This window comes from Podarcis cretensis, assembly GCF_951804945.1.
Source record: "Podarcis cretensis genome assembly, chromosome: 12".
Taxonomy (NCBI): Eukaryota; Metazoa; Chordata; class Lepidosauria; order Squamata; family Lacertidae; genus Podarcis; species Podarcis cretensis.
This window is the reverse complement of record NC_137181.1, coordinates 46001968-46027837: the sequence shown is the minus strand read 5'-3', so window position 1 is coordinate 46027837 and position 25870 is coordinate 46001968. Positions and strand designations below refer to the sequence as shown.

General features: G+C 41.9%; 2 protein-coding genes across 5 annotated transcripts in view; one reads left to right on the top strand and one right to left on the bottom strand.

Moving 5' to 3' along the window:
• ANO10 (anoctamin 10) overlaps nt 1-17031 on the bottom strand; it is a 102248-nt gene extending 85217 nt beyond the window's left edge. For 3 of the 4 annotated variants that reach the window (XR_013831981.1, XR_013831982.1, XM_079947297.1), the window contains exons 1-6: nt 16875-17031; nt 11033-11182; nt 7666-7860; nt 6990-7124; nt 5813-5932; nt 2537-3106 (exon numbers count right to left, since the gene is read on the bottom strand). Coding sequence is in view for 2 of the 4 variants with exons in the window: in XM_079947297.1 (XP_079803423.1) it covers nt 2537-3106; nt 5813-5932; nt 6990-7124; nt 7666-7860; nt 11033-11171 (1159 nt within the window). In the remaining 2 variants the exon portion in view is untranslated. Of the gene's footprint in view, nt 1-2536; nt 3107-5812; nt 5933-6989; nt 7125-7665; nt 7861-11032; nt 11187-16874 lie in introns of all 4 variants that reach the window. The other variant, XM_079947298.1, reaches the window with a different exon arrangement.
• A 6617-nt stretch (nt 17032-23648) lies between these two features.
• Nucleotides 23649-25870, top strand: part of ABHD5 (abhydrolase domain containing 5, lysophosphatidic acid acyltransferase) — a 28585-nt gene continuing 26363 nt past the window's right edge. The window contains exon 1 of the mRNA XM_079947401.1: nt 23649-23814. Within this exon, the coding sequence (XP_079803527.1) occupies nt 23681-23814 (134 nt within the window). The 5' untranslated portion in view covers nt 23649-23680. The remainder of the gene's footprint in view (nt 23815-25870) is intronic.

Genomic DNA, 25870 nt, shown 5'->3' with positions numbered 1-25870 from the left:
CTCTGCCTACGAAGTTCCCCTGAAATGGATATCGGCGACTCTGAAGTTGTGTGCAGGAGGACCACAAATGGGAATAAACCCCTTGCCCCCCAGAGAGACACTGGCTCGGACAGCCAGCTGAACTTAGACCACCAAGTTTACTAGAGCAACACCTTATGCGACTTAGGAGACCTCAAGGAGGTAGGTGGCAGACAGAAGAGGAGGTAAGACCAGGTAAGGATGGCAAAGGACAGCTTTGTAGGATAAGGCCAGGTTGCAGAGGATTCTGGGAAGTCTCTCCCCTCTTCCCAGCACTGCTGACAAGGCTTCTCCCTCTTCCTCTGCGGTTCCCCGAAATGGATATCAGCAGTGTTCATTTCAGCATTTCTACTGGCTCAACACTTTCTGGGTTTGCTTTGGGGGAATTTTTTTTGTCTCGATTGACAGCGGTTTTCCATTTCACCTCTCGACGTGGAGGCGCACTTTGGCTCTGCAAAACATCTGCTCAAAAAACAAAAACGAGTAAACTTGTCTCTGGATCTTTTTTTCCTACTTTTGAAGCTTTAAAGTTTCAAGACCAGGAGCCGCACACAGGCAAGACATGTCGCCGGGGTGACCTGCAGCTGATAAGTCTTGCTGGCGGAGGGTTTTAATGCATCCCTTGCCTAGGGAAGCATGGTGACTGACAGGCACCAGTCCAGATAATCAGGCGCTTAGGAAAAGAAGGCTAACCTCTCCGGTTTTGAGTGGAAACAGTGTAAAGGCTGTTTTCCAATTGGAGCGCTCGCAGGCCAGTGTTTCCCAGTTGTCTATGTTTATACAGTGGTACCTCGGGTTACATACGCTTCAGGTTACATACGCTTCAGGTTACAGACTCCGCTAACCCAGAAATAGTGCTTCAGGTTAAGAACTTTGCTTCAGGATGAGAACAGAAATCGTGCTCCGGTGGCGCGGCAGCAGCAGGAGGCCCCATTAGCTAAAGTGGTGCTTCAGGTTAAGAACAGTTTCAGGTTAAGTATGGACCTCCGGAACGAATTACGTACTTAACCCGAGGTACCACTGTACTACATTTTCTTTAGATTTGCCTTGAGAGAGTCTTTAAAACTCTTTTGTTGACCACCAGCATTACGCTTTCCATTTTTAAGTTCGAAATAGATTACAGTGGAACCTCTACTTAGCACCATAATCCATTCCGGCGGCCTATCCTTTAGACAAAACAGGTCGCTGGTAGAAGCGCCATTGTGTGCATGTGCAGACGGTGGCAGCCACTTCTGCACATGTGCAAACAGCAGAAGCCGCTTCTGCGTGTGCGCGAATTGCAGCAAACCCGGTATTTACAGTACTTCTGGGTTTTCCGTGGTCGCGACTTGGATCAGGCCCAAGTAGAGGCGGTCGTAAGTAGAGGTTCTACTGTAGTTGCTTTGGAAGACGATAATCTGGCATCCGCACAACATGACCAATCCAACGAAGTTGATGTTGAAGAATCATTGCTTTGGCACTGGTGATCTTTGCTTCGTCCAGTACACTGAAATTAGTTCGCCTGACTTCCCGAGTCATAAGTAACATTTTTCAGAGACACTGTTGATGGAATCTTTTGAGGAGTTGGAGACAGCATTTATAACTGGTCCATGTTTCACAAGCATACAGTAAGACTGGTAGTACAATAGCTTTGGAACAAGCATGTTGGTTTCCCGGTCCTCAAGCACTCTGCCCTTCTGTCGGGAGAAGGCCGCACTTGCAGAGCTCAGGTGATACTGGATTGCTCCTGTCCATGGTCTAGCAATCAGCTCTACCTGTTTTGCACAGTCATGGAAACCCCTATTGTCAGATTGCAGCGCATGAGACGAACAAACGGCGTCTTCCTTGCACTTTTGCAAGCATTCAATCAGGGCGCTCTCCTGTGTTAAGCACAATTCAAACAATTTTCTTCCTACAAATATACAACAGCTGCCAGTTTGTCCTTATAAAATGTATTTTAGGAGAAGAGTGTATGGAGCCCTCAGATCACATAGTTCTGGCTTCATTCCACCCCAAGATGAGAGAATAGGCTGAGTTTTTGTTTTCTGTGTTCAGGTCACTAACCCCAACTAGGAAAAAAAAACCTTCAGTCTCCACTAATTTATACACACACTTGTATTAGGATGGTGGTGGGAATAAGTGTCACTGAACTAAACAGAGCCTACTTTTAAGTAGACATATATATATGATTTCACTGTTAATTGTTTAAAATGCGGCCCACAGATTATTTCAGAATCTGTATTGGCTTTAATGTTTCTAAAAGTGGGAGTGGGAGGGGAGGGGATTCTTGAGGGGCCAACATGACTGAACAAAAATGTTATCTATATCACACATCTATAGGCATCTTATCTGGCACAAACAAATTTCTCTAAATTGTTTCTAGTGCAACCTTTTTGCTATAAGCTTCCTTCACAGTGATAGGTATTATAGCTCACATAATAAAGAGGTTCTTTCATAACAGCCAAACAATCACATGATCATTGAATCGACAATATCTTAGAACATGATTCAACATAAGAGAATAAGAGAGAAATCTTACCCCATGAGGTTAAGAACTCTGCAGCGTATCTATAGATGCGGTTCAGAACTTCAATCACAACAGCATAAATTATGCTGGGCACATACAATATTAAGCTGCTTAATTCAGATTGGTTCTCTTCATGATATAAATGCGCCTGGTATTCCAATTCAAAGTAAACCATCATGACATAAAGTGAGAAGTAGAGGCAAAGGCACACAAATGGTAAGGAGACCAAATAAATTCGTAACTGTCTTTTGAAGCTAGAGTATACCGGCTCCTCTCTCCCAGTCACGGGATTAATGCCTAAAACTCCATGAAACCCTGGCCTGGGCTCCTCAAACTGTCGCTTCATCACAAGTGTCCCCCACCTGTAGGCCATTAGAGCACAACACCGCTTCCAGAGTTCAAGGAGAATAGCAGACCAAACCAGGTTGAATCCTGCAAACAGCACATACTTGTCATAATCTTCCCAATCAAAGATATAATAAGGAATCCCAATGATAGCCATTGGAACCAAAGCAAATGTGATATACTCCAAAAAGGCAAAATAGAAAGCAATGGTTTCGCCAAAATAGCAGCGAATTTCATCTGTGGGAAAACAAAGAGAATAAATGTAAGTATCATACACACAAAATTTGACAGGCTTACATTAGATGTTGGGCATTTTAAAAAATAAAAAGGGTTACAGTGGTACCTTGGTTCTCAAACTTAATCTGTTCTAGGAGTCCATTCAACTCCTGAAACCGTTCCAAAACCAAGGCGCGGCTTCCAATTGGCTGCAGGAGCTTCCTGCACTCAAGCGGTAGCTGTGGAAGCCACGTCAGACATTCGGCTTCCAAAAAACGTTCGCAAACCGGAACACTTACTTCCAGGTTTGTGGCATTCAGGAACCAATTTGCTCGGGAGCCAAGCCATTTGGGAACCAAGGTACCACTGTATTACATTCTGAAGCATCAAGTGCCTTATGTAGTGTATGGGGTACTTAATCATTTGTACCTCATTTTCCTCAAAAATAGAGCAATACCAGAGTTTAAGCTGTTGCTTTGCAAGCGCAGGGATAAGTGTAAATTAGGACCACTTTCCAAAATCATCTGGCTCACTACATGAATCAGGCACTACTAGGCAGTTTTCTCCAGGCCGTTTCCAACTGCTGAAAGGATATATTTCCACACCTGATCCATGTGGCAAGTAAATGCACATTTATCTAGTTGTATGCAACTGCTCCCAGGTGCAGACAATTTCAGGCAGTCTCCCATTGCTCAGTAATTTTAAAAAGCACACATAAATCACATGAACTACAATTCTAACTCCACTTTCCTAGGCATAAGCCCTGCTGAATTCAGTAAGATGTACTTTTGACTAGACTTGGTTGGGATTCCATTGTTAGTCTGTCAATGTGAAATGCCCATTTATATTAGCTCAAGCTCAGGATAAGACAAACTAAATCCCATGACAGAGCAGGGTAATAACCATACAGATCAGAGGGAAATGGTTGGTGGTTTGTTTTTTGGTTTTTTACATGGGGATGGATGCTCTTTAAAGGTTGCAGTGGGGAGAAGGGAATTAGTTGTTTAGTTTCCTAATGGATGTTTTCCTGTGGTGAAAGGTGTGGGTTACGAAGTGCAATTATCAGCATTTTCTTTGCTAGAGTCATTTGATCATGTTGTTTCAGAGTGACAGTTTGACTAAAAGCAAGAGTAGGTGGATTGGGGTAACACAGAGAGCAAAATCTAACGTGAATAGCTGAAGTGAAGAGAGCAAGTCTGAAGTGACTTATTTAAAATACGGGTAAAATCTGAGGCAATATCACTAGTTTGCTGTTTTAGATTCAGTGACACTAAATAGACAAGTTCCTGGTCCTTTTACCTCTTCCATATGTATAAAGATACCAAAATATTTGTTTATAAATTATGGTAGCTACTGCAGAAATATCAAAATTTGCAGCAGAACATGAGCTACCACCTTGAAAAACGCCTCCTTCAGGTGGCTGCATCACTCCTTTTCTGTGAGTTTTAGTGTGTGTGATTGTCTACTCTTCCAGTGGCATCAGAAGAACAATTTTCTGCCAATTAAATGTATAGCTTCTAAAGCAGCTGAACACGTTGGTCACTCCACAAAGGGCTTAAACCCAATGGTGCTATCACATTTTTAATACTTGTAAGTTTGAAATGAGTCAAATGGGATTGCTAATTTAAAGCACTCCATTAGCATTAATGTCTCTAGTCTTAAGCATGTACTGGTATCTTAGTGCTTTGTATATGAGCCTCTATTTTATTTTGACTTTTTCTTGTGAAATTTGCTCTTGCGTAGAATAAGGATAGGAAAAGTATTAATGTCTGTTAGTTTGGGGAGAGTTGTTAACAGCTTTAAGAAGGTTAAGTGCTGAATGTACAGTGTAGTTTGTGACACTCCTTGTCAACCATAGTAAGTTGAGTTAGGCTGCACTTATTTTCCCACTTACCTGGGAGTAAACTCAATTGAACATGGAACAACTTAATTCCACGTAAACATGCATTAGATTGTATTGTGTGAGAGCTGGCTGCTGGGAAAATAATACTGAGCCATCCTTCAAAAATATGGCATGTTAACTCATCACCTTATGTTTCCTTCTGTTGCGTTTTGGCATGGGCTTGTCTTTGCAGCTGACAAATTCTTATGAAACAATGGTTTCCCCCAGTCAGCTTACTGTAGAAGCAGTTCTGGCTTTTGCCAGTACCGTTGGATCCTTCTAACTGTTGCCTGATTTTAAGCGCTCCAGTTACTTGTGGAACAATGTGGAAGTTTGCGCTACTGAGCTTTCTTTGTGCTCCAAGGGTAGCCGCTTTAGGAAGTCCAGACATAAAAGCTTTTGGAACAAAGTAAGAATCCAGTACATTGTGACGAAGCCCTGGTGTTTTAAACCATGGTTAAAAATAAACTCTGGCTTAATGTGAACAAGGACTGTGCCATTTCACTTGGTGAGCTCCTGTGGTGCTGCAGGGAGGCAAGTTTGTCATGGTGTCTAAACCTCTTTAAACAGAGGGAATTTTCCTCCAGGACAGATTGGCTAGTGTCCTTTGGTTTTGCTTCCCGGTCCCCTTCAACACGTGACCTAACTTACTTTTCTGTACCTTCACAGACTATTTGTTGGTGAACTTTCTCAATCTGTTTGTTGCTGACACAGTTCTGGTATGCTGTGATCTTGAATCTGTATCTCACATCAAAGGCTGATGTACATAGCCTTATAAGTAATGGGGCCCCAATATAATCGCACAGTTCATACCAGAAGAAGGCAAGATTGTAAGGCTATCTTACCTAAAGGCTGGTAGCTAATTTTCAGTTTTTTGTACCAGGTATGTCCAAGTTTCTTTAGTTCTTCTGGGTCATGAAGTGGAAAAATCTGAAGTAGAATACCATTGGATATTAGCCTTCGCACTGAAAGAAAAAAAGAAATGAGGGACAGTGTCTTAATTCTGGAATGGTTTATGTAGCACAATAAATATGCTTCATCTGACTTATCTTATCCAGACCACACTAAATGATTCTCTGAATAACATTTTCAATCTATATTTTTTATTATACATTCTAGTACTGGTATCGTATTCCCACACAGAGAGCCAGGTGGGCAGGGTATAAATAAAACAACAACAAAACAACAACAATTACATAGGTTATACAATACAGTGGTACCTTGGAAGTCAAACAGAATCCATTGCATTAGTTTGTTCAACTTCCAAAATGTTCAGAAACCAAGGCACGGCTTCACATTGGTTGCAGGAAGCTCCTGCAGCCAATCAGAAGACATGGAAGCCACGTCAGACATTCGGGTTCCAAAGAACGTTCAGTTCTGGAGTCAAACGTTTGACTTGCAAGGTGTTCAGGATCCAAGGTACAACTGTGTAGAGTTTTTGGCAACTCTTACAAATTTTTTTGTTCCAGAAAGCCTACGCAGGCATGTAATTTGATAATAAATCCACTTAAGTATCAGACTTACTTTTTCCAGGGCAGATCCACGAGCTCAATTCTAAATTTCTATCAAATCATGTTCACAGCTCTAAGCTCTAGAAACATTACATAAATAATGGAATTCGATTTGGATACAATATTCCTACATGTCTGCACTTTTGCAAGTGCCAAATATTATGAAATAGACTTGTTGCCTATAGATATACATATAGAGTGATGGGAGCAAGCAGCTCCTAAGTGCAGAATAAATAAAACCTAAAACCTACCTGCTACAGAAGGACCAATCAAAATATGTTAAGGAAGTTAAGCTGCTAGGCATGTCTAGACTTCTTTTAGGTTGTTCCATCAAGGAATAATAGGAATTAGTTATATAAAATTAATGTAAGCAGAAGCTGTGGCAAACTGCACATGCCAACTTGCAATACCTAAGTTTTCTCCCAAAGCTAACGAAAATTATGGTTTCACATCCATTTTTCCCCAATATCAGAGCTTATGTAATTAACAACTTCAGTGCAAAGTTACTCACTAATTGACTTTCCCGGATAAAGCTTTGCCTGAGGATAACCCGGGATCATTTTTTCATCTTTGGCTCTCAGGTTTTCAAGTTCATGTTTGATGATGTACTGACACTCTGCCATTGTAAGGAAATCATGATTGTCCTCTAAATCAGAAAAGAGTTGATATGGTTGAACATGTGTTCTCTTATCTTGCAAAATTCCTAGAGGAAGCAATTATCTGGGAGGCACAGTATGTCACCAAAGCAAGAGGTCTCTTAAGGAAATAACTAACCAAGACACGAAAATGCAATCCTATAAATGTCAAATTAGAAGAAAAGTTCACTGAGTTCAATGAAACTTACTCTCAAAGAAGTTTGTATTACAGTGTCAAACCTCCAGCCCCCTACAATGGATAGCTACTTGTTCAGATCCATTTATTAAAAAACACTGGAATCTATTTTTTTAAAAAGTTGCTTAATAGTCAAATTTTAAAATTCAACAGGTTTTATAGTAATGACATGAAAATTAAGCTAACCAATTTCCACATAATGTAGAAAAGCAAGATCACATTTCAAAACTCAGAAATGCATATATTTTCATGACGGAGAGGTGAAAGTTCAATGTTCAGTTTAAATAGCTTTTATGCCCTAAAAAGCAAAAACATGCAATTATGTTGGAAACAATTCTAAAAACAGTTTGATTTACCTGCAAAATCTTTGAAGGTTTTTCTAGCGGTATATGTAAAGGCTCTCATTGTGTTATCGTTACATTCTTTCACCAACCCCACCGTTTCAGCTCCCAGAAGCAGCCTCAAGTGAGACGCTCCAACAAGATAAATATTCTGGTTCCCTTCTATTTTCTTCCCATCTGCCATCAAGGGTTTCACCAAAAGCTGGGCTCCTTCAAAATAAGGCAAGGAATTAAACGGAATGTAATTTTAATATAAGATATTTTAAATACCTAATGAATTGGACTCATGCATTGCTCAGGCTGAGTTTAAGAGGCACAGCATCTAAAGGGTTATATAGAAATGATTCCTTAGAACAAGTTTGTGTTATCAAGATAATAAAGCAGAACATTCAGTAGTAAGGACATACTTAAATATCCAACCATCAAATCATTAAGATTTTAAAATACTAAAGTTTGGCTGGATTGTGGCCAGAGTTTGATAGATTTAAAAGGCAAGTGGAGCACAAGCCTCTGCTTGTGAGCAACAACTAAGGAACAAGTACACACCTTGCATATAAGAATCTCAATGATGCTTATGGTTTGTGTGTGTTTTAAGAAAAGCCACTTAAGTGAAAAGAGGTGGAGGGATCATTCTTTCATATGTGGTGGACTTGTAAAAGCGTAAAAGAGTATTGGGAAATGTTCCATAATGAATTTGGGGGGGGGGAATACTTTCCCAAATAATTTAAAAGTACTTTTCCCAAAAAATCCAGAGTCCTTTCTGTTGGGGATAATTCAGACTGAAATTCCCATGTGTCGGAAAAGGTTATTTATGTATGCTACCACTGCAGCCCGTGTTTTGTTAGCCCAAAAATGGAAAATGAGCGAGGTCCCAACCAAAGCAGAATGGCGACTTAAGTTGGCAGAATATGCACAACTTGCAGACTTAACATATAGAATAAGAGAACAAGAAGAACATATGTTTAAAGAAGATTGGAAAACGTTTATTGAATATATGGGAAATAATTGTGTACAGCAGAAAACGCTGGCAGCATTAAGATAAATTCAACAGTGTAAATAAGTTTTTATGGATGCAATAATGGAATACTGAATGATATAGTTTTTGTAAAATATGCAGGGATTTATGATATGTAAAATGAACCATGGAAAGAAAAGAAGGGAAGTCACTGATATCTTAAGGATGTAAAAGGAGTATTTCAAATTGTAAAACAGAAAATCTAATACAAATTATATACAAAAAAAGAAAAACCATGTAAGATGGATGTACAGTGGTACCTCGGGTTACATATGCTTCAGGTTACATATGCTTCAGGTTAAACACTCCAGAAATAGTGCTTCAGGTTAAGAACTTTGCTTCAGGATAAGAACAGAAATTGGGCTCCGGCGGTGCAGCAGCAGCAGGAGGCCCCATTAGCTAAAGTGGTGCTTCAGGTTAAGAACAGTTTCAGGTTAAGTACGGACCTCTGGAACGAATTAAGTACTTAACCCAAGGTACCACTGTAGTTAAAAACAGAGAAGCAATAGGACGAGGGAGCCCTTGGCTGATGAGGAAAAGAAAAACAACCCAAGAGAGAGGTTAAGAGAGCATGGATAATTGCTGTAAGGCTACCTGTCCAGGAAAGGCCATGGTTGGTAAATCAGCCTAAATTGACAATGAGCTAGAGGCCACTTGTGCTTCCGCAGATAATGCTGCAAGCACAGGGGTCGGGAAATGTACCCTCCAGATGCTCTAACCACCCCTGATCATTGGCCATGCTGGCTGTCTCAAATGGGGGTTGGGAGTCCAACAACATTTGGGAGACACAGGTTCCCCAGCCCTGCTTCAGGGGGAATGCAATCCCCTCCAGAACAGGTTGAACCCACTCAAGCAGCTGAATGAGTCATCCATTAAAAATAACTCTCTTTTTTCTAATCTAAGGGCAGCAACATGGAACAGCTAATCCATTTCTTGCTGTTCTGGATTTAGGTTCCATGTGATTAGGAAGCATACTGGCAATATTATGAGTTTCTATGACACCATTGAATTGTATTAATTGTTTTGCTGAAACAGTTACTGTTGTTTGTTTTATTTATATGCTGTGTTTGGTATGATAGTTGCAGCATTTGTTGTTGCTTTAATGCTTTTGTGAGTTTCTTTCAGCTCAACGTTTGTTGTTGGGAAAGCAAAAGACAAATCTTAAATCAAATCAAAACCTCCAGGCTGTCACTATTTTTCAGGAGGGAGACCAGAATTTAAAATGGATTTAAAGTGCTCTGTTTCCCTAGCGCAACAAATCCGCTGAAAAACAGCAGATGAATGCTCAATAAAGACTGCATACAATCTAACCCCTGCATAACTTTTGTACAAGCAAATCCTGATGAACTCTCAATAAATAGACCCTCTTGGGCTACAGGGTTTATTGGCCCTCATCCAGTATATTACCACGGCCAAGCACTGATTTAAATACCTACCTACCTCTTCTGGATTCGATAAAAAGGAGAGACAGAGCGGAGTGTCAACTGCAGATTGGCAACATCTTAGTTGAAATACAGTGGTACCTCGGGTTACATATGCTTCAGGTTACATACGCTTCAGGTTACAGACTCCGCTAACCCAGAAATAGTGCTTCAGGTTAAGAACTTTGCTTCAGGATGAGAACAGAAATTGTGCTCCGGCGGCGCAGCAGCAGCAGGAGGCCCCGTTAGCTAAAGTGGTGCTTCAGGTTAAGAACAGTTTCAGGTTAAGAACGGACCTCCGGAACGAATTAAGTACTTAACCCGAGGTACAACTGTATCTAGGTGCCCTTGCCGAGTGCTTTCATGTAGATGACAAATAGCACTGGCGAATAGAACCCTCAACAGCATCCAAGGTTGCTACAGTCAATGAGATAAAAAGCAGCTGAAGAGAAAGAACAGTGTCTTTATTTTGGCAGTCTCAGTTCTAAAATCAAAAACCCAACTGAAATGGACCTAGAGAAACCATTTCTTCTAAGAGCATCTGGAGTTGACTTAGCACATAAGACTTGCAGCTTTGTAAATGAATGCTTACATGAAAACAACCTTTAGAAACAGATGATTTCGTGCAAATATGGATGGCAGCCTTGCTAATTAGGCTCACACATATTAAAGGAGACTTAAAGAAAATGTTCACCACACAATTTCAGCAAAAAAGGAGAGTTTATTTGTCAATCAATTGAATATGAAGTATCAAGATAATATTCAACCATGCAACTTTCATCTATATAAATAAAATCTCAGAATAAGATCCTTTTTCAATAAGAAATATTTAAATAACCTATATATAATACATGTTCTATTTTTGTTCTGTTTTAAAATGTATTTGTATAATTGTATTTTCATACCTTAAGAAACAGAGATTTCCGTAAAAGTAAAGAGTACCAACCTCCATTTTTCTTCTTTTCTATTATCTTTTGTGTCAGCCATTCTTTCGTTTCATCTTTGGTGTCTTTTGCAAGCTCAACCACCACAAGTGGTTTGAAATTCGCCTCAAATGTGTCATACGCTGACCAGCTTATCTTCATCTTTTGGATAACTGGCTTACCAAAGGAAGGAAAAAAGAATAAAATAGTTGAGTGCTGCAGAAGAAATGAACATTCAAGGGTATACAATTTACTGTAAATCAACAACTGGGTAGCACTATCATCTGCTTTTCTTTTGCTTCCCCCCTCCCCCAGTTTTTTTCCTTTGGTAAAAGCAACATTTCACCTTCAGCCTTGAAGAAAGGATATTCCAGTATTTCTACATAGCTTGTTAGGCTACAATTATAGACACATGGTTGACAAAGTACAGCTGTAAAGACTGCATTAGAAAAACCCAAATATATATACTTTTCTATCAAATATGGCAAGCCGTCTAATCTAATGAAAATGTTGAATTGAAAAGTTACAGTTTAAGTTATTTAATAGTGCATTTTGCTCCCTAGATCTCATTTAGTGAAATTAAAAAGTAGTTTCCTAAATGTACCATACTATGAAATCTTGTGTCTACTCTGAAGTAAGTCCCAATGAATTGTAGTTGAAGCCATGGAGCACAATCCCATATTAATGGCAAATTAATTTGTTTGTAAACCCCTCTATTTTCAATATGGGCTTATGCCCAGGGGTTGCAATCTAAAGCAGCATAGCAAAGGATTGCACTGATACAAAGTTAACACATTTACCCAATTCCGAAAATAGATAGGAATATCCTTTGTACACTGCAAATCTTTAATGTTTCTCAATTCAAACTTTGGCCAAGATAACTGTGCTGCTGTTAGCACTTTACATCATCAGCATTAATGGCTAGGCCATAAGTGAATCAGTTGTTATCCTCTCTCCCTTGGTTAAGCATAACAGAGATAGACGCTGTATAAATCAAATTAATATACAGTGGTACCTCGGGTTAAGAACTTAATTCGTTCTGGAGGTCCATTCTTAACCTGAAGCTGTTCTTAACCTGAAGCACCACTTTAGCTAATGGGTCCCCCAGCTGCCACCGCACAATTTCTGTTCTCATCCTGAAGCAAAGTTCTTAACCCGAGGTACTATTTCTGGGTTAGCGGAGTCTGTAACCTGAAGCATCTGTAACCTGAGGTACCACTGTACCATTAGGTAACATTTCGAAAGACTTTTTTTTCTTTTGCTTATATATACATGCAATATATATTTATGGTAATAACATTATTTAAAACAAAATAAAAAAATTCCTTCCAGTAGCACCTTAAAGACCAACTAAGTTAGTTCTAGGTATGAGCTTTCGTGTGCATGCACACTTCTTCAGCCATTCCCACCACCCTTCTGAGTAATACCCCTCCCCACCTTCTCACTATATAGAAGGGTCTGGTGACTTCTGTTTCAGTGTATCTGAAGAAGTGTGCATGCACACAAAAGCTCATACCTAGAACTAACTTAGTTGGTCTTTAAGGTGCTACTGGAAGGAATTTTTTATTTTGTTTTGACTATGGCAGACCAACACGGCTACCTATCTGTAACTGGAACATTATTTAAATTTGATTGTAAGAGCTTGTATTAGCAATACTATAACAATAGATGGAGACTCTCTAGCCAGCTTCTCTCAGGATATATTAATACTACTGTATGATCAGAAATCATATGATCCTAAAACTAGGGAACACTTCTCAAATTATTTAGGAACAATCTGTTGATAATTCCAGTTACCAAATTAGGATACTGTGTGATTTATACTCATGTCAAACAAGATTGAGCCACTCCTTGATGCTTCAAACGCCTTAGTTAGATTTGCAAATAATACAAGTCTAGTGTCTTGACAAGTTACCATTTTCCTCCTAAGTGAGCGTTCATTTGCATGGGAAAGTTCAGATAAGCAACGAAGGAGGTGGTGTCACCACGTAAGTGCTATGTTGACTGCAGTTTAAATGTTTGGACACATTAGAGTCAAGTACACAGTTACAATTAGAGAACAAGGATTCCAGGGAGATTTAAGTTCTATCTACAACTTCTATATACAAAAACATTCAAAACCCAGCTGGAACAAGTGTTTTCTTGATGCAACGCATCACTATAAGGGTTCAGAAAAGACTGCTTTTATAATGATTTAAGGCTGTGCCAAGTTAAGAGAGGCCGATTGTCATCTTCAAAGTAAGATGGCTGATTTTGGGCGCCGTGAAAGCAGAGTATTTAATGTACTATTGTTAACCTTTAATCATAGGAAGAATTTGTTTGTTTTCATAAAATTTATACACTGCTTGTTTGCAAAAAACAAACACAAAACAAAACCACCTCAAAGTGGTTTATAAAAAGATAAAACAAAATCAAGAAAAAATTACTATACTTTAAAACATACAAGTGTTAAAATACTAAAACAGATTAAAATTACCTCAACTTCCTAAGCATCTGGGTAGGCTTGTCGAAACAATAATGTTTTTAGCGGGTGCCCCAAAATAGTACAGTTAAGTGAGCTTTTCTGCCTCAGGCGTCAAAATACCTTGCAGGTCTTGAGTATTATGCGCCATAAGGGGAGCTAGGGAGCAGTCAGCTGCTCCAAATCAGGCAGAAAAATGCACTGAGCCACACCACACCCTTCCCCTTACATAGAAAAAAAATCTCCCTATTTGAGTTGAGTTGCAGAAGCTGTTGCATGATCTTACTATCATATATGGATATATTGGTCCCTGAAATGGGAACCGATAATTAGGCAGTGTATACTTCCCAGTGTGTACACTGCCGAGGCAGAAAAATGCATGTGTATACAGCTGTCAGACTCCACCAAGGAGGCACAGGCAAAGTGACGGGTGTACCTCTCAGATATACATGTGGTTGAAAGCTGTTTATCCAGGGCATTCATATGATTCATTTACAGTCATACCTCTGGATAAATATGCTTCAGGTTGAGCGCTTTCAGGTTGCACTCTGTGGCGACCTGGAAGTAACGGAGAGCGTTACTTCCGGGTTTCGCCGCTTGCACATGCGCAGACGGTCAAAATCACGTCACACGCATGCGCGGAAGCGGCGAAACGCGGCCCGCGCACACACAGACGAGCTGTTGCGTCTTATGTTTTGTTCGGGATGCAAACGGGGCTCCAGAACGGATCCCATTCACATCCCGAGGTACCACTGTAGATGTATACCTCAAGGTGCCATTGAGACAAAAGGCGCTTCCAGATGTACACTTATTCCAGATGAATGCTTATTGTAGAATCAGCATGCAATTATTATTTTGCAGCATCTACATAACATTAAAGGTAAAAGGACCCCTGACCATTAGGTCCAGTCGTGGCCGACTCTGGGGTTGTGGCGCTCATCTCGCTTTACTGGCCGAGGGAGCCGGCGTACAGCTTCCGGGTCATGTGGCCAGCATGACTAAGCCGCTTCTGGCGAACCAGAGCAGCGCAAGAAAATGCCGTTTACCTTCCCCTGGAGTGGTACCTATTTATCTACTTGCACTTTGACGTGCTTTCGAACTGCTAGGTTGGCAGGAGCAGGGACCGAGCAACGGGTGCTCACCCCGTCGCGGGCCTTCGAACTGCCGACCTTCTGATCGGCAAATCCTAGGCTCTGTGGTTTAACCTACAGTACCACCCCCGTCCCTCCTACATAACATTACTGCCATCAAAATGCTAGTCTCCCCCCTGCCCCAATTCAATTGGGATCTACCCTTTCTGGAGGAAATCCAGTAAGCATTTTTAAAAAAAGTTTTCACATGTGTGCGCCAATTATCCATTTGCATCATCTCAACGACTCATTTACAAGTTGTCTTCATGACAATGGCCCCCCGCCACGGCCTTTTAAAGGCTATAAAATAATTTTTTGGCCAATTCTGTACAGATAATTCTACGGTGGCTTCAAAAGTCATGTTCTCCCCAAGAATGTATAACTTGCTGTTGAAGTGGAGTACAATAGATGAGACAGTGAAGCCAGCTATGATTAGATGGGCACAGGACATAGGCCATGACATTATGTTTGCTGACTGGGAGCAGTTATGGACCACAGGTATTAAATTCACGGCATGTAATGCCTTACGAGAAAACATTATGAAAATGATTTACAGGTGGTACATGACCCCAGTCAAGCTTGTGAAGATTTATCATTTGCCCAATAACAAATGTTGGAAATGTAAAGAGACTGGAGGTACCTTCTTCCACCTTTGGTGGACCTGCCCAAAGATTAAGGCCTTCTGGGAAATGATTTATAATGAGATTAAGAAAGTACTTAAATGCACCTTTCACAAGAAACCAGAGGCATTTCTCTTGGGTATGGTCGGCCAGCTGGTGCCGAAGAAGGATAAGAATTTCTTTTTGTATGCTACTACAGCAGCAAGGATTCTCCTAGCAAAGTATTGGAAGACACAAGAGTTACCCACGCTGGAGGAATGGCAGGCGAAAGTGATCGACTTTATGGGACTGGCAGAAATGACTGGCAGAATCCGCGACCAAGAGAAAGAGACTGTGGAAGAAGATTGGAAGAAGTTTAAAATATATCTTAAGAGTTACTATAAAATTGAGGAGTGCTAAAATGCTGAGGGAGAGGAAGACGTAGAATTGCAGCGGTAAATTGTGTTTAGTTTAAGGCGAAATTGAAAAGGAGAATGAATTTATATTTAATTGGCTAAAAAGGGTTGTTGAACAATGGTTAAAATAAAGGATGCAAAAAGGGGAAGGTATGGGGAAGTCCGAGAAAAGAGGTTTATGGAAATAAGGTAAAGAAATTATGATTTTTTGTGTTTGTTTTTATGTTGTTTTAGTTTTGTTAAAAATTGGAAATTAATAACCATTTTATTAAAAAAAAAAAAACAAAAGTCATGTTCTCCCTCCTCCTCCTCCCACTGCTACTTTGCTTCACCATCAGTTTGACGGGAAGTTTTCAGTCAGAAAATCTTCCTCGGGATTTGGCTTGGCCATTAAAAAAAAATTGTGGTGTGTGTGTGTGATTTTTCATTATAAACGTTGCAGTGTTGACATGCCAAGTCTCTCCCTCTGCAGTTAGTTGACTTCCCTCTCGAAAAAAGCTGATTCATTTGACAGGACTGCCCTGAAATTCCCCCTCGCTCCGCTACAAAAACCATGGCTGGCTGGGTGAGAGAGCGAGCTATCAAGTCAATAAATAAAAATACTTAACTAAAAGTAGGGATTTTGACAAGGTGTGGTTTTTTTCCTGAGCGCTTGGGAATGCCAGTTTACTTTCGATTAAAGAAAGCCCTGCCTGGAGCAGGATTTGGGGTGACGCCCCGAGAACCGGAACGTCGGGAAACAGGCGAACTTCTCAAGGCGCTAGTCCCTGTGGAGGAAGCGCCCGTTAGGGATTTAGCTGGGAAACGGGGGGGAAATAAAACACCTCAACCCAAGAGCAGCCGCTCTTTTCACAGGGTCGGAAAGTGAGTCGCTCAGGAGAGGCTCTCAGACGCGGCTACCCGGCTTGCCATCCCCTCATGGCTCTCGGGCAGGGAGAGCAGGCGAGAGGCGAGGCCGGGCGGCACCAAACACGCGTGTGCGCTCGTGTAAACGGGACGAAAAGGAGGGGGGCGACGCCCCTCATCTTCCTGACACAAATTTTATTTAATTTTAATTTTTTCCCCCTTAAATGTTTATCCTAAGCCTCCACATAACTCCCCGGCCGCGGGTTTCTCTCCCCGCCGCCGCCCTTTTAACGGCTTGGGGGGTCGCAAGCCCCTCCTGCCTCTCCTCCCCCTCGCTCTGAGGGGAACTGAAAGAGAAAAGGGGCTCCCGTCCCCTTTAGCCCGGCCCCGGCCGCCCTCACACACTCACTCACCCGCGGCCTCTTCTCTCCGCGAAGGAGGAGACAGGCGGGGACAGCCGCCAACGGGAGGAGCCGATCGGGCCACGAGGACGGGGCTGCGTGTCACTGGGCCCGCCCCCAACTCCGGGTCTAGTTGCGAAGAGCGCAGAGTTCTTCCGAAAGGGTTCTTCCGCCGTTGGTCCCTTCGGACTTTTTTCTTTCTTCTTTTTTTAAATTATTTATTTAGTTGTCCAATTTAGTTTTACAATCACATATACAACATAATGACAAGATTCCATAGAATCTCCTGGACTTGCCTCCTCCACTTTGTGGGTCTTCTTATTAATCATTTCCTCCTGCATCTTTTATAATAATCCAAATCTTTTACATCTCAATTATGTCCAAAATTCGCCATTAAGCTACAAGTGCTATTCCAATCCAATGCTTTTCAATGTGTATTATTTTGTTTTATGTACTGTGGCTTGCCATTGTTTTATTGATTATAGTTTAGATATTATTTATTGTAACAGGTGAGTGGATTTCAGTTTAACTTTTGTATGCTGATATTATTTTATACTATATAATGATTGAATGTTACTTTTTTGATGTAGGTTGCCTATTTTAAAGTTATGTTTTATTATCACATTTTTATTGCGTTAGATTGTTATAAGACGTACATTTTTTGTTTCTTCGGCTTGTAAACCGCCTTGAATATTGTAAAGACAGTATACAAATAAAAAATGATGATAGCAATTTTAACTGTTTACAGTGGTTTTTAAAATAAATTGTAAATTTTCCCCATTCTTTATTTAAAATTTTCTGATCCTTTTGATTTCTGTTGTTTTTTTCTTTCTTCTTGTCTTCCTTGTGGGTTTTTGCAGGGTCTTGGATCTTGGGACTGGGAGCGAGGGGTGGGGATCAGGGATGAATAAAATATGGGGCGGCAGGCCCCACCCCACATAATTAATCAAATGACATAAAACACACTTTTTTTTGAATGGCGATGCCCATCAACTTTTGGGGCAGGGGCTCAAATACTTTATTGGGGGGAGAGCAAAGAGAACTCAGCCCCTAAGAGTTGGCTTCTATTGTGGGGGGGGGGGGACACACACAGGCCTTAATGTTGCAGAATTCAAAAGTTCTGAGTTCACGCAGTTTGGAGCCATTTCTAAAAGCCTTTTATTGTATCGGAGGGGAAATATTTTCAGTGATCCCCAAAGTGGGCAGCACCTGGCACCCCTCAAGGTGGGGGGTCTACCTGGGGGAGTGTTCATAGCTAGGGGGCACTGGAGGTGTAAATGACTATAGGGCTTTGGGAAGCTGGTTATTGCTGGATCAAATCCCATCGCTTTGGTTGACTCAGAGTGGATTTTGAATAAATTTGCAAATAATGGTTCCAGTGTAATTTGAATTTTATTGTGTTGCTATCTTCCTCAGAAAGTTGTGCAAGATGCTGTGCTGAATAATGATTTTGGGCCGGCCCACCCATGAGGCATGATGAGGTGACCGCTTCAGGCAGTTAAGATCCATAGCGCAACAGATCCAATTGCCTGCAGCAACAGTAGCAACAGATCTCAATGGCTGCCATTTGCTTTTTTTTTTTTTTTTTTTTTTTTTTTGCAAAATTGTTAAGCTTATTTTGAAATTTTTACCTTTTTTAGGATCTTGGCCAGGAGTTGTATTTTCACTTCATATCCCAAATAAATGAAATCCTATCATTTCTTACATAGTCCACCCAGGCCCTGGGAATTATATTATTATTATTATTATATTATTATTATTATTATTATTATTATTATATTATTATTATTATTATTATTATTATTATTATTTATACATACATACATACTCTGCCCATCTGGCTGGGTTTCCGCAGCCACTCTGGGCGGCTCCCAACAGAATATTAATAATGATAATAATGATGATGATGATAAAGCGATAAAACATTAAAAACTTCCCTAAACATGAGCCCTTAGTCATAAGCCAAAAAGTTGTGTGGTCTAATCAGCTAGCTATTGTCAATTAAATACAATAACAACACCATGATATTCTAAATAGAATAGGCTGTAGCCAATATTAGTCCTAAGAATAGACTAATTGGAATCAATAGGCTCAGAATACACCCATTGAAATTGATAGACAAGCGTAATTACGTACTTTAATTTCAGTAGATCTACTCTGACAAGATACAATGGAAAATAGGTGCCCATGGAAATCTCTGAGATGAACCTTCCTAGTTAATGTGTTTAGGGTGCCACATTATGAAACGTCTTTCTCTAATAAATGCAAAATGGCTGAGAGTTTCATTTATGCTTTTAAAATGATGTAAACGAGATGAGACACTATTTGTTGTTGCCGCCTCAGGGGATGGTTGTGTTGCAATTCCCTGGATATCACTAGCTGCCTGTGGGGTAATAAAAAAGGACGAAGGCATGTGCACAGTTCAGGTCGATAAATATTGCCCACAAGAATATTCTTGCTGGGTTGGGCCTTTTTCACAATGGAGATCCTCAGAATTTAACATAGCTGAGTATTGGCTAATGGGTTGTAAAGCACTCTCTCTGCCACCCTTGCAGATGATGTGGGGTGTTGCACAACTGCATTTTGGATGGAAGGAACTAGGCAATAGTTCCGTATCACAATAACATGTTGCTAAAGACCAACATTTATACTCAACACTGACATAGGGAGAGGCAGTCCTTGAGGTATTGCAATCCAGAGCAGTTAAGGCTTTATACAGGAGGTTTCCTTCTCTGTGTCAAATAACTGGGGTCAAATAAGTGTTGTTTACTTTCGGAACTCTCCTTCCTTGGAGGTTTCTAAGAAGAGGTTGGATGGCCATCTGTCATGAATGCTTTAGAGTTTCTTACATTGCATGGGGTTTCACTAGAAAGATGACTCTTGGGTTCCCTTCCAGCTCCATGATTCTCTGTTTTTCTCCTTCTTTTCCTATCATTTTATGCAATTGTCTTTTGGATAAATTATAAAAATGATAAATAAAACATGTTCTATTTGCAAACAAAACATTTAAATAGCTCCCTTTCTACCGATAGGATGGGGGTGGGTGTAGAACCTCAGATTTGTATTGCTTTTTACTTATTTGGGGGGACAGCTGCCTCCCTGCACCCCCTTGTCTATGCCCAAGGGGGGGGGTCACAGGAAGGAAACAAGGTCAAAAGGAGGCTGTGGTCAGAAAAAGGTTGAGAAACCCTGTGTTAGAGCATTGTGCTGATAATGCCAAGGTTGCAGTCTTGATCCCTGTATAGGAGAATTGCATATTCCTGCAGTGCAGGGAGTTGGACTAGGATGATTCCCAGGGTTCCTTCCAACACTACAATTCTGATTCTATATTCACTGTTGTTGCTGCCAGCAACATGAATGGTGGTTCATGGTGGTCAGAACCTGTGGAAGCTGAGACTTGATGACCTGGCTCTGCACTAAGAGACAGCCAAGTGTCACGGTCCAGTTTGCGGGCGGTCAAAGTCCTAGCTGAGGACATCGGGACCGGGGGCAAGATGGCAGGGTGGGAGCAGGAACAAGAGTCCAGAAGCCAGGGGTCCGAGAGTCAGGAAGCAGGGAGTCACGAAGTAAGGGGTCCGAGGGTCAAGAAGCAAGGAGTCACAAAGTCAAAGGTCCGATGATCAGGAAGCAAGTAGCCAAACGCAGCAAGGCAAGAAATGAGTTGCTATGGCAAAGAGCCGAAGGGAAATGCTGACCTTATATCCCTTCTCAACTTCTGACACCAGGTGCAGTGAGTTACCAAGCGGCCTCACCTGTGCGGCTGCGTCTTGCCTCTACAGAACCAACTTAGGAAGGCCCCAGTCCTGCGAAGCCCTACAGGTCACAGGGCCTGGCTCCTGCACACACTCCTGACACCAAGATGGTCTCTGGCCTCTTCAGCAGCCTCAGCTTTTGTAGCTGGAGTCAGCCAGGGTCCCGCCCTCCCAGGCTAGGTAGAATAAGGCCTGCAGGCAGGTCTTCCAGGATCCAGTTTCCTGGATTATTTTTAGGAAGGTATATACCGTATTTTTCGCTCTATAAGACGCACCAGACCACAAGATGCACCTAGTTTTTGGAGGAGGAAAACAAGAAAAAAATTCTGAATCTCAGAAGCCAGAACAGCAAGAGGGATCGCTGTGCAGTGAAAGCAGTAATCCCTCTTGCTGTTCTGGCTTCTGGGATAGCTGTGCAGCCTGCATTCACTCCATGAGACGCACACACATTTCCCTTTACTTTTTAGAAGGGAAAAAGTGAGTCTTATAGAGCAAAAAATACGGTACTTCAAATGTATGGTGTGTATGCAAAGACTGGAAAGCCCACATTTTACATGGAGAAAGATTTGAATGAATAGAAACAATATCACACTTATGTTCAGGGTGAGAGTTCCAGACAGTAATCGAAAATGAAATTGTTTGTGGGCGAGAGACCTTTGGGTAGCTGAAAATGGTTTTGTGAAGGTCATAGGCAGATTGATATACAGTATTAAGAAATCAAGGAAGACAGGCAAGGCTCTTGAGCACTTAAAGGCAATCACAATTAATTTGTGATGGGTGTGGAGAACCAGTGTAGGATAAAGGTGCATTGCCTAAACTTCTTCCTTTATTATCTTTCTTTCTTTCTAACCTGTTATCTTGCCTCTGATTCACAGTCCCAATCTAATTTCTTTACCCCATAAAAAGCAAAGGTAGTTCATAAGGAAGAAAAAACAACCCTCCAAAATGCAGTTGGGCAACACCTTTATAGACCTTATGGCTGCAACATCAGCTTAACTTTTGTATCAGTATGCTGTTCCGAAAGTAATTACAAAGGTTATTCAGAACATAAGAATAGTACTCCAGATCAGACCAGTGGCTTAGCAGCCTGTTTTCATAGCAGCCATCAACTAGATGCCTAGTTGGGAAAGTAGCAAGCAGAACATGAGCTCCCCTCCTGTGGCGTCCAGAATCTGGTACTTGAAAGCATTGCTGTGGAGGTAGAGCATAGGCACCTTGGCTATTAGCCATCAATAGCCCTCTCTTCCACGAATTTGTCTAATCCCTTTAAAGTCATCCAATGCAGAATTCAATGTGCAAAACTTTTCTCAGCCAGAAGCAGCTTTGAGGAAACAGGAGGCCTGCTGAAAAGGCCACCTTGTCTAGCATCTTGTTCTCAGGGGCCAAACAGGTGCTTATGAGGAACCCCCAAGGAGGACATAACCAAAATGCTTTTTATATAACCTGTTTACAGTATTTATCCCCCTGCCTTTCTCCATATGCAGAGAAACAGGCATGCTTCCCTCCTTTAAAACAAGCTGGCAACCCCATCAAGCAGGAAAACAGTGTGGCCGGATTAAGATCACCAAATGAACTTCCTCAGTCAATAGAGCAGGAGACTCTTAATTTCAAGGCAGAGCTTTCCAAGCTGTGTGTCGTGACACATCAGTGTCAGCTGCAGTGTGTACATATGTCGCGCGGAAGGGCAGAAAGGGGTTCGCTTAACCTCTGGTTTGCTAGTAAAACTGAATGACTGCGTTGCGAAATGATGCAGATCTAAAAAGCGTGTCACCAACGTGAAAAAGTTTGGAAAGGTCTGCCTTAGGGGTCAAGGGTTGGAGCCAAATGTTGGGCAAAAAGGTTTGTGCATTGCAGGGGATTGGACTAGATGGTAAAGGTAAAAAGATGACCATTCCAACTCCACAATTCTATTTTTTTTTTCTCCCCACAAAACAAAAACAAACACACTCAACCTCTGCCCAGTTGTTTAGCAGCGCAGCGTCCACAAAAGAGGCAGTGACCCCAGCGGTGAAAGCGCAAGCCTGAGTAAGTTGCGTGGAAGTCAGTCCCACGTTCAGCTTCCACACTGGGAGCACAAAGAACAAATGCCTGAAGCAGGGCCGGATTTAGGTTTGATGAGTCCCTAAGCTACTGAAGGTAATAGGGCCCTTTACATGTGCAGCTGTCCTTTGTCAACAAACAACAAATTGTCAGTTTTTTGTGTTCACTATACAGTCATACCTCGGGTTGAAGTTGCTTCAGGTTAAGCGTTTTTGGGTTGCTCTCCGCGGCGACCCTGAAGTAACGGAACACGTTACTTCTGGGTTTTGCCGCTCACGCATTTGCAGAAGCAGCGAATCGCAAACCGCGCATGCACAGACACGGATTGCGTTTGCTTCAGGATGTGAACAGGGCTCCAGAACAGATCCCGTTCATATCCAGAGGTACCACTGTATGCTATGTGGTAATTTATGGACCTAATAGATATCTAAAGCCATTTGCCCATAACAAAATATGTATTTTATCAAAGTAATTGTTGAACTGAAATACAATTAAGAAGTCTATTAATAGTGAAATAATTAACTTAAAATGATTCTTTATTCATAACAATTATTTTGTTTGTTTTTTATCTAATATCTTGCAAATGTACATACAGATTTTTTTTTCCCTTGGGGGCCCCCAAGAGAGTGGGGCCCTAAGCTATAACTTGTTTAGCTTATGCGTAAATCCTGACCCCCGAAAAACCAATTCAGAGCAAACTCCAAACTTTACATAGCGGGGCAAAGGCAGCCCGCGGGCGGCAGCGCAACACCGGCTCCAGGGCGGGTGGCGCTTGCCAAGGGCCGCCTTTCCACGCCCCCCACCCCCGCGGAGACCCCCACCAGGTTGTGTAACCGGGAGCAAGCGGCCCCCATCCAGCAACCGCGAAAGGCAACAGCCCCGAACTCTCCGCCCAGAGAGTGAGTGCGCAGGCGCGAAGGGAGCGTCCACCCCGCCGCTCCGGCCGCCGCGCTCTCTATGGCCGGGCGGAGCGGAGGGCGGGGCCGACGCGCTGACGCGACGACGGCCCGTCGGGCGGGTCCCGTGATGGCCGCCGCCGCCGCGGCCGTCGTTCTGTCAGTCGGCGCGCTCCCGGCTGCTGCTAACCCCGGACCGGTTCCCGGACGCAGCCTCCGCGACGCCATGGCCGAAGACGAGAGCCCGGAGTCGGCCGGCGAAGGGTGAGTGCGGGGAAGGGGGGGGGGGAGGCCGGTTCGGCGAAACAGGCGGGCGGAGGGACACACACGCAAACGCGCATTCACACATACGGCTACACGCATGTAGACGTGCCTCGGTTTTGTGCTGCGGGGGCACCTGCGTGAGGCAGGTGCGAGTGCAGAGGAGGACGCCTTACGTAACCGCGCGCTCTTGTTAGCCCATGTAAACACGAGGACGTGTCCCCCCCAAATATAGGGCTACTTGGGTAGCCCTATATTTTATTGCTGGGAATTATAGGCTGATTTAAAGGTCCTTTTTTATTAAAAAAAAAGGGGGGGAAGGGTGTGTGAGAGAGGTAGTGTTATTTTATTGCTTGGAATAATGGGCTGATTTAAAGGTCCTTTTTTAAAAAATGGGGGGGAGGGGGGGAGGTAGTGTTATTTTATTGCTGGGAATATGGGGCTGATTTAAAGGTTCCCCCCTCTTCTTTTATTTTAAAAAAGGGGTGTTGAAACCCAGCCGTCTTCCCCTGTGGTTATTGACATGGGGATGGAGACATGGGGATAAGTTTGATGCTGCCACATAGGCAGCCAGGACAGCAAGATCTGTGCTGTCTCTCAAGCAGCTGGGTGGTTTTCCCATAAAGGCTTCTCTAGAAATGTGAGTTCCTTACATCATAGGCATAACAAGTGTTTCTGGCGCCTTTGCGCTCCAATAATAAGAATAAAAATAAATTTATTATCTATACCCTGCCCATCTGGCTGGGTTTCCCCAGCCACTCTGGGTGGCACCCAAAAGAATATGAAAATCACAATAAAACTTCAAACATTAAAAACTTCCCTAAACAGGGCTGCCTTTGGACATCTCCTAGTGAGGCCTTGGCGTTTGGGGGACCAGTTTGCTAAACCAAGGAATCAAAGCAGGAAGGAGTACCGTGTACTCAGATGTGCACTTGACAACCTAAAAAATGCCTCAATTTTAGCACAGGCTTCCATATGTACTCGAGCCCCCACCTTCCGCTGACTTTGTCTTTTGAACTTTGTCTGCACCCACTTTTTATCATTTTTGTATATGTATTATCCATTTTGTACTTCTTTGTACAGTATCTGGATCTTCAACCTGTCTCCTCAAAAAACACCTTTGATAGACATACTGCTTCTGCCCTTCTCAGTCACTGATGTATATTTAGTAGCATCTTACCTAGATATGTTGTTCTCCAGTTTCACATACCGTATTTCTCCATCTTCTACATCAATTGTGTCTATAAGCTCCCTCCTTGTCCTTCCACCAGCAGGTGAAGAAGACCTTATTTCAACAGGCTTTTGGGAACTTTTAATGAAAACACAGGAGCCATGCTGTTTTCATTGTAATTATCCATATGTTTTTATAGATCTTTAATATTTATTCTATTTAATTGCCTTTTAGTTTTATGTTTTTAGCTTTTTATTTTATTTCCTGTCAGGGAAAAAGGCAGATGATAATAATAATAATAATAATAATAATAATAGTAATAATACTTAGGCTGACTGGTAACAGCTCTCCTGCATCTCTTCAGGTCATCTTCTATCAGATACTTTTATGAAGAAATGGCAGGGGATGTATTTAGAACTTTCTGTGTGAAAAGGATGTGCTTTACCACTGAGCTATAATCCCCTTTCCCATTCCTTCCATCTTTTCAAAATACAAACCCAACTCAATAAATACACACTATTATGCTTTCTCAAATTCTCCTTGCCCCTCTAAGCTTCCTGCCGTGTACCCTCAATTATTCTTATGTATATATTGCAAAATAGTTTATTCTTTACATTTATTTCCTCTGTTACTTAGCTTATCCCAAGTATAGATTACAATAGTTTATTTGTTCTCCTAGCACTTGTACTGTTGGCCTTTGTAAAATTAGATCACAATGCACATTATGTGTTAAGTACCTGCTGTCCTGGTTATTTCAGTTCCTTGAGTTTGTCTGTTCTCCATGATGTATATGTTCTGTTCTTCCACAAAACAATTCCCACAAATCATGGTTGTCTCCCAAGTGCACACTTGACCTACGCAAACCAAAAATAACAAATTAATGCTTAG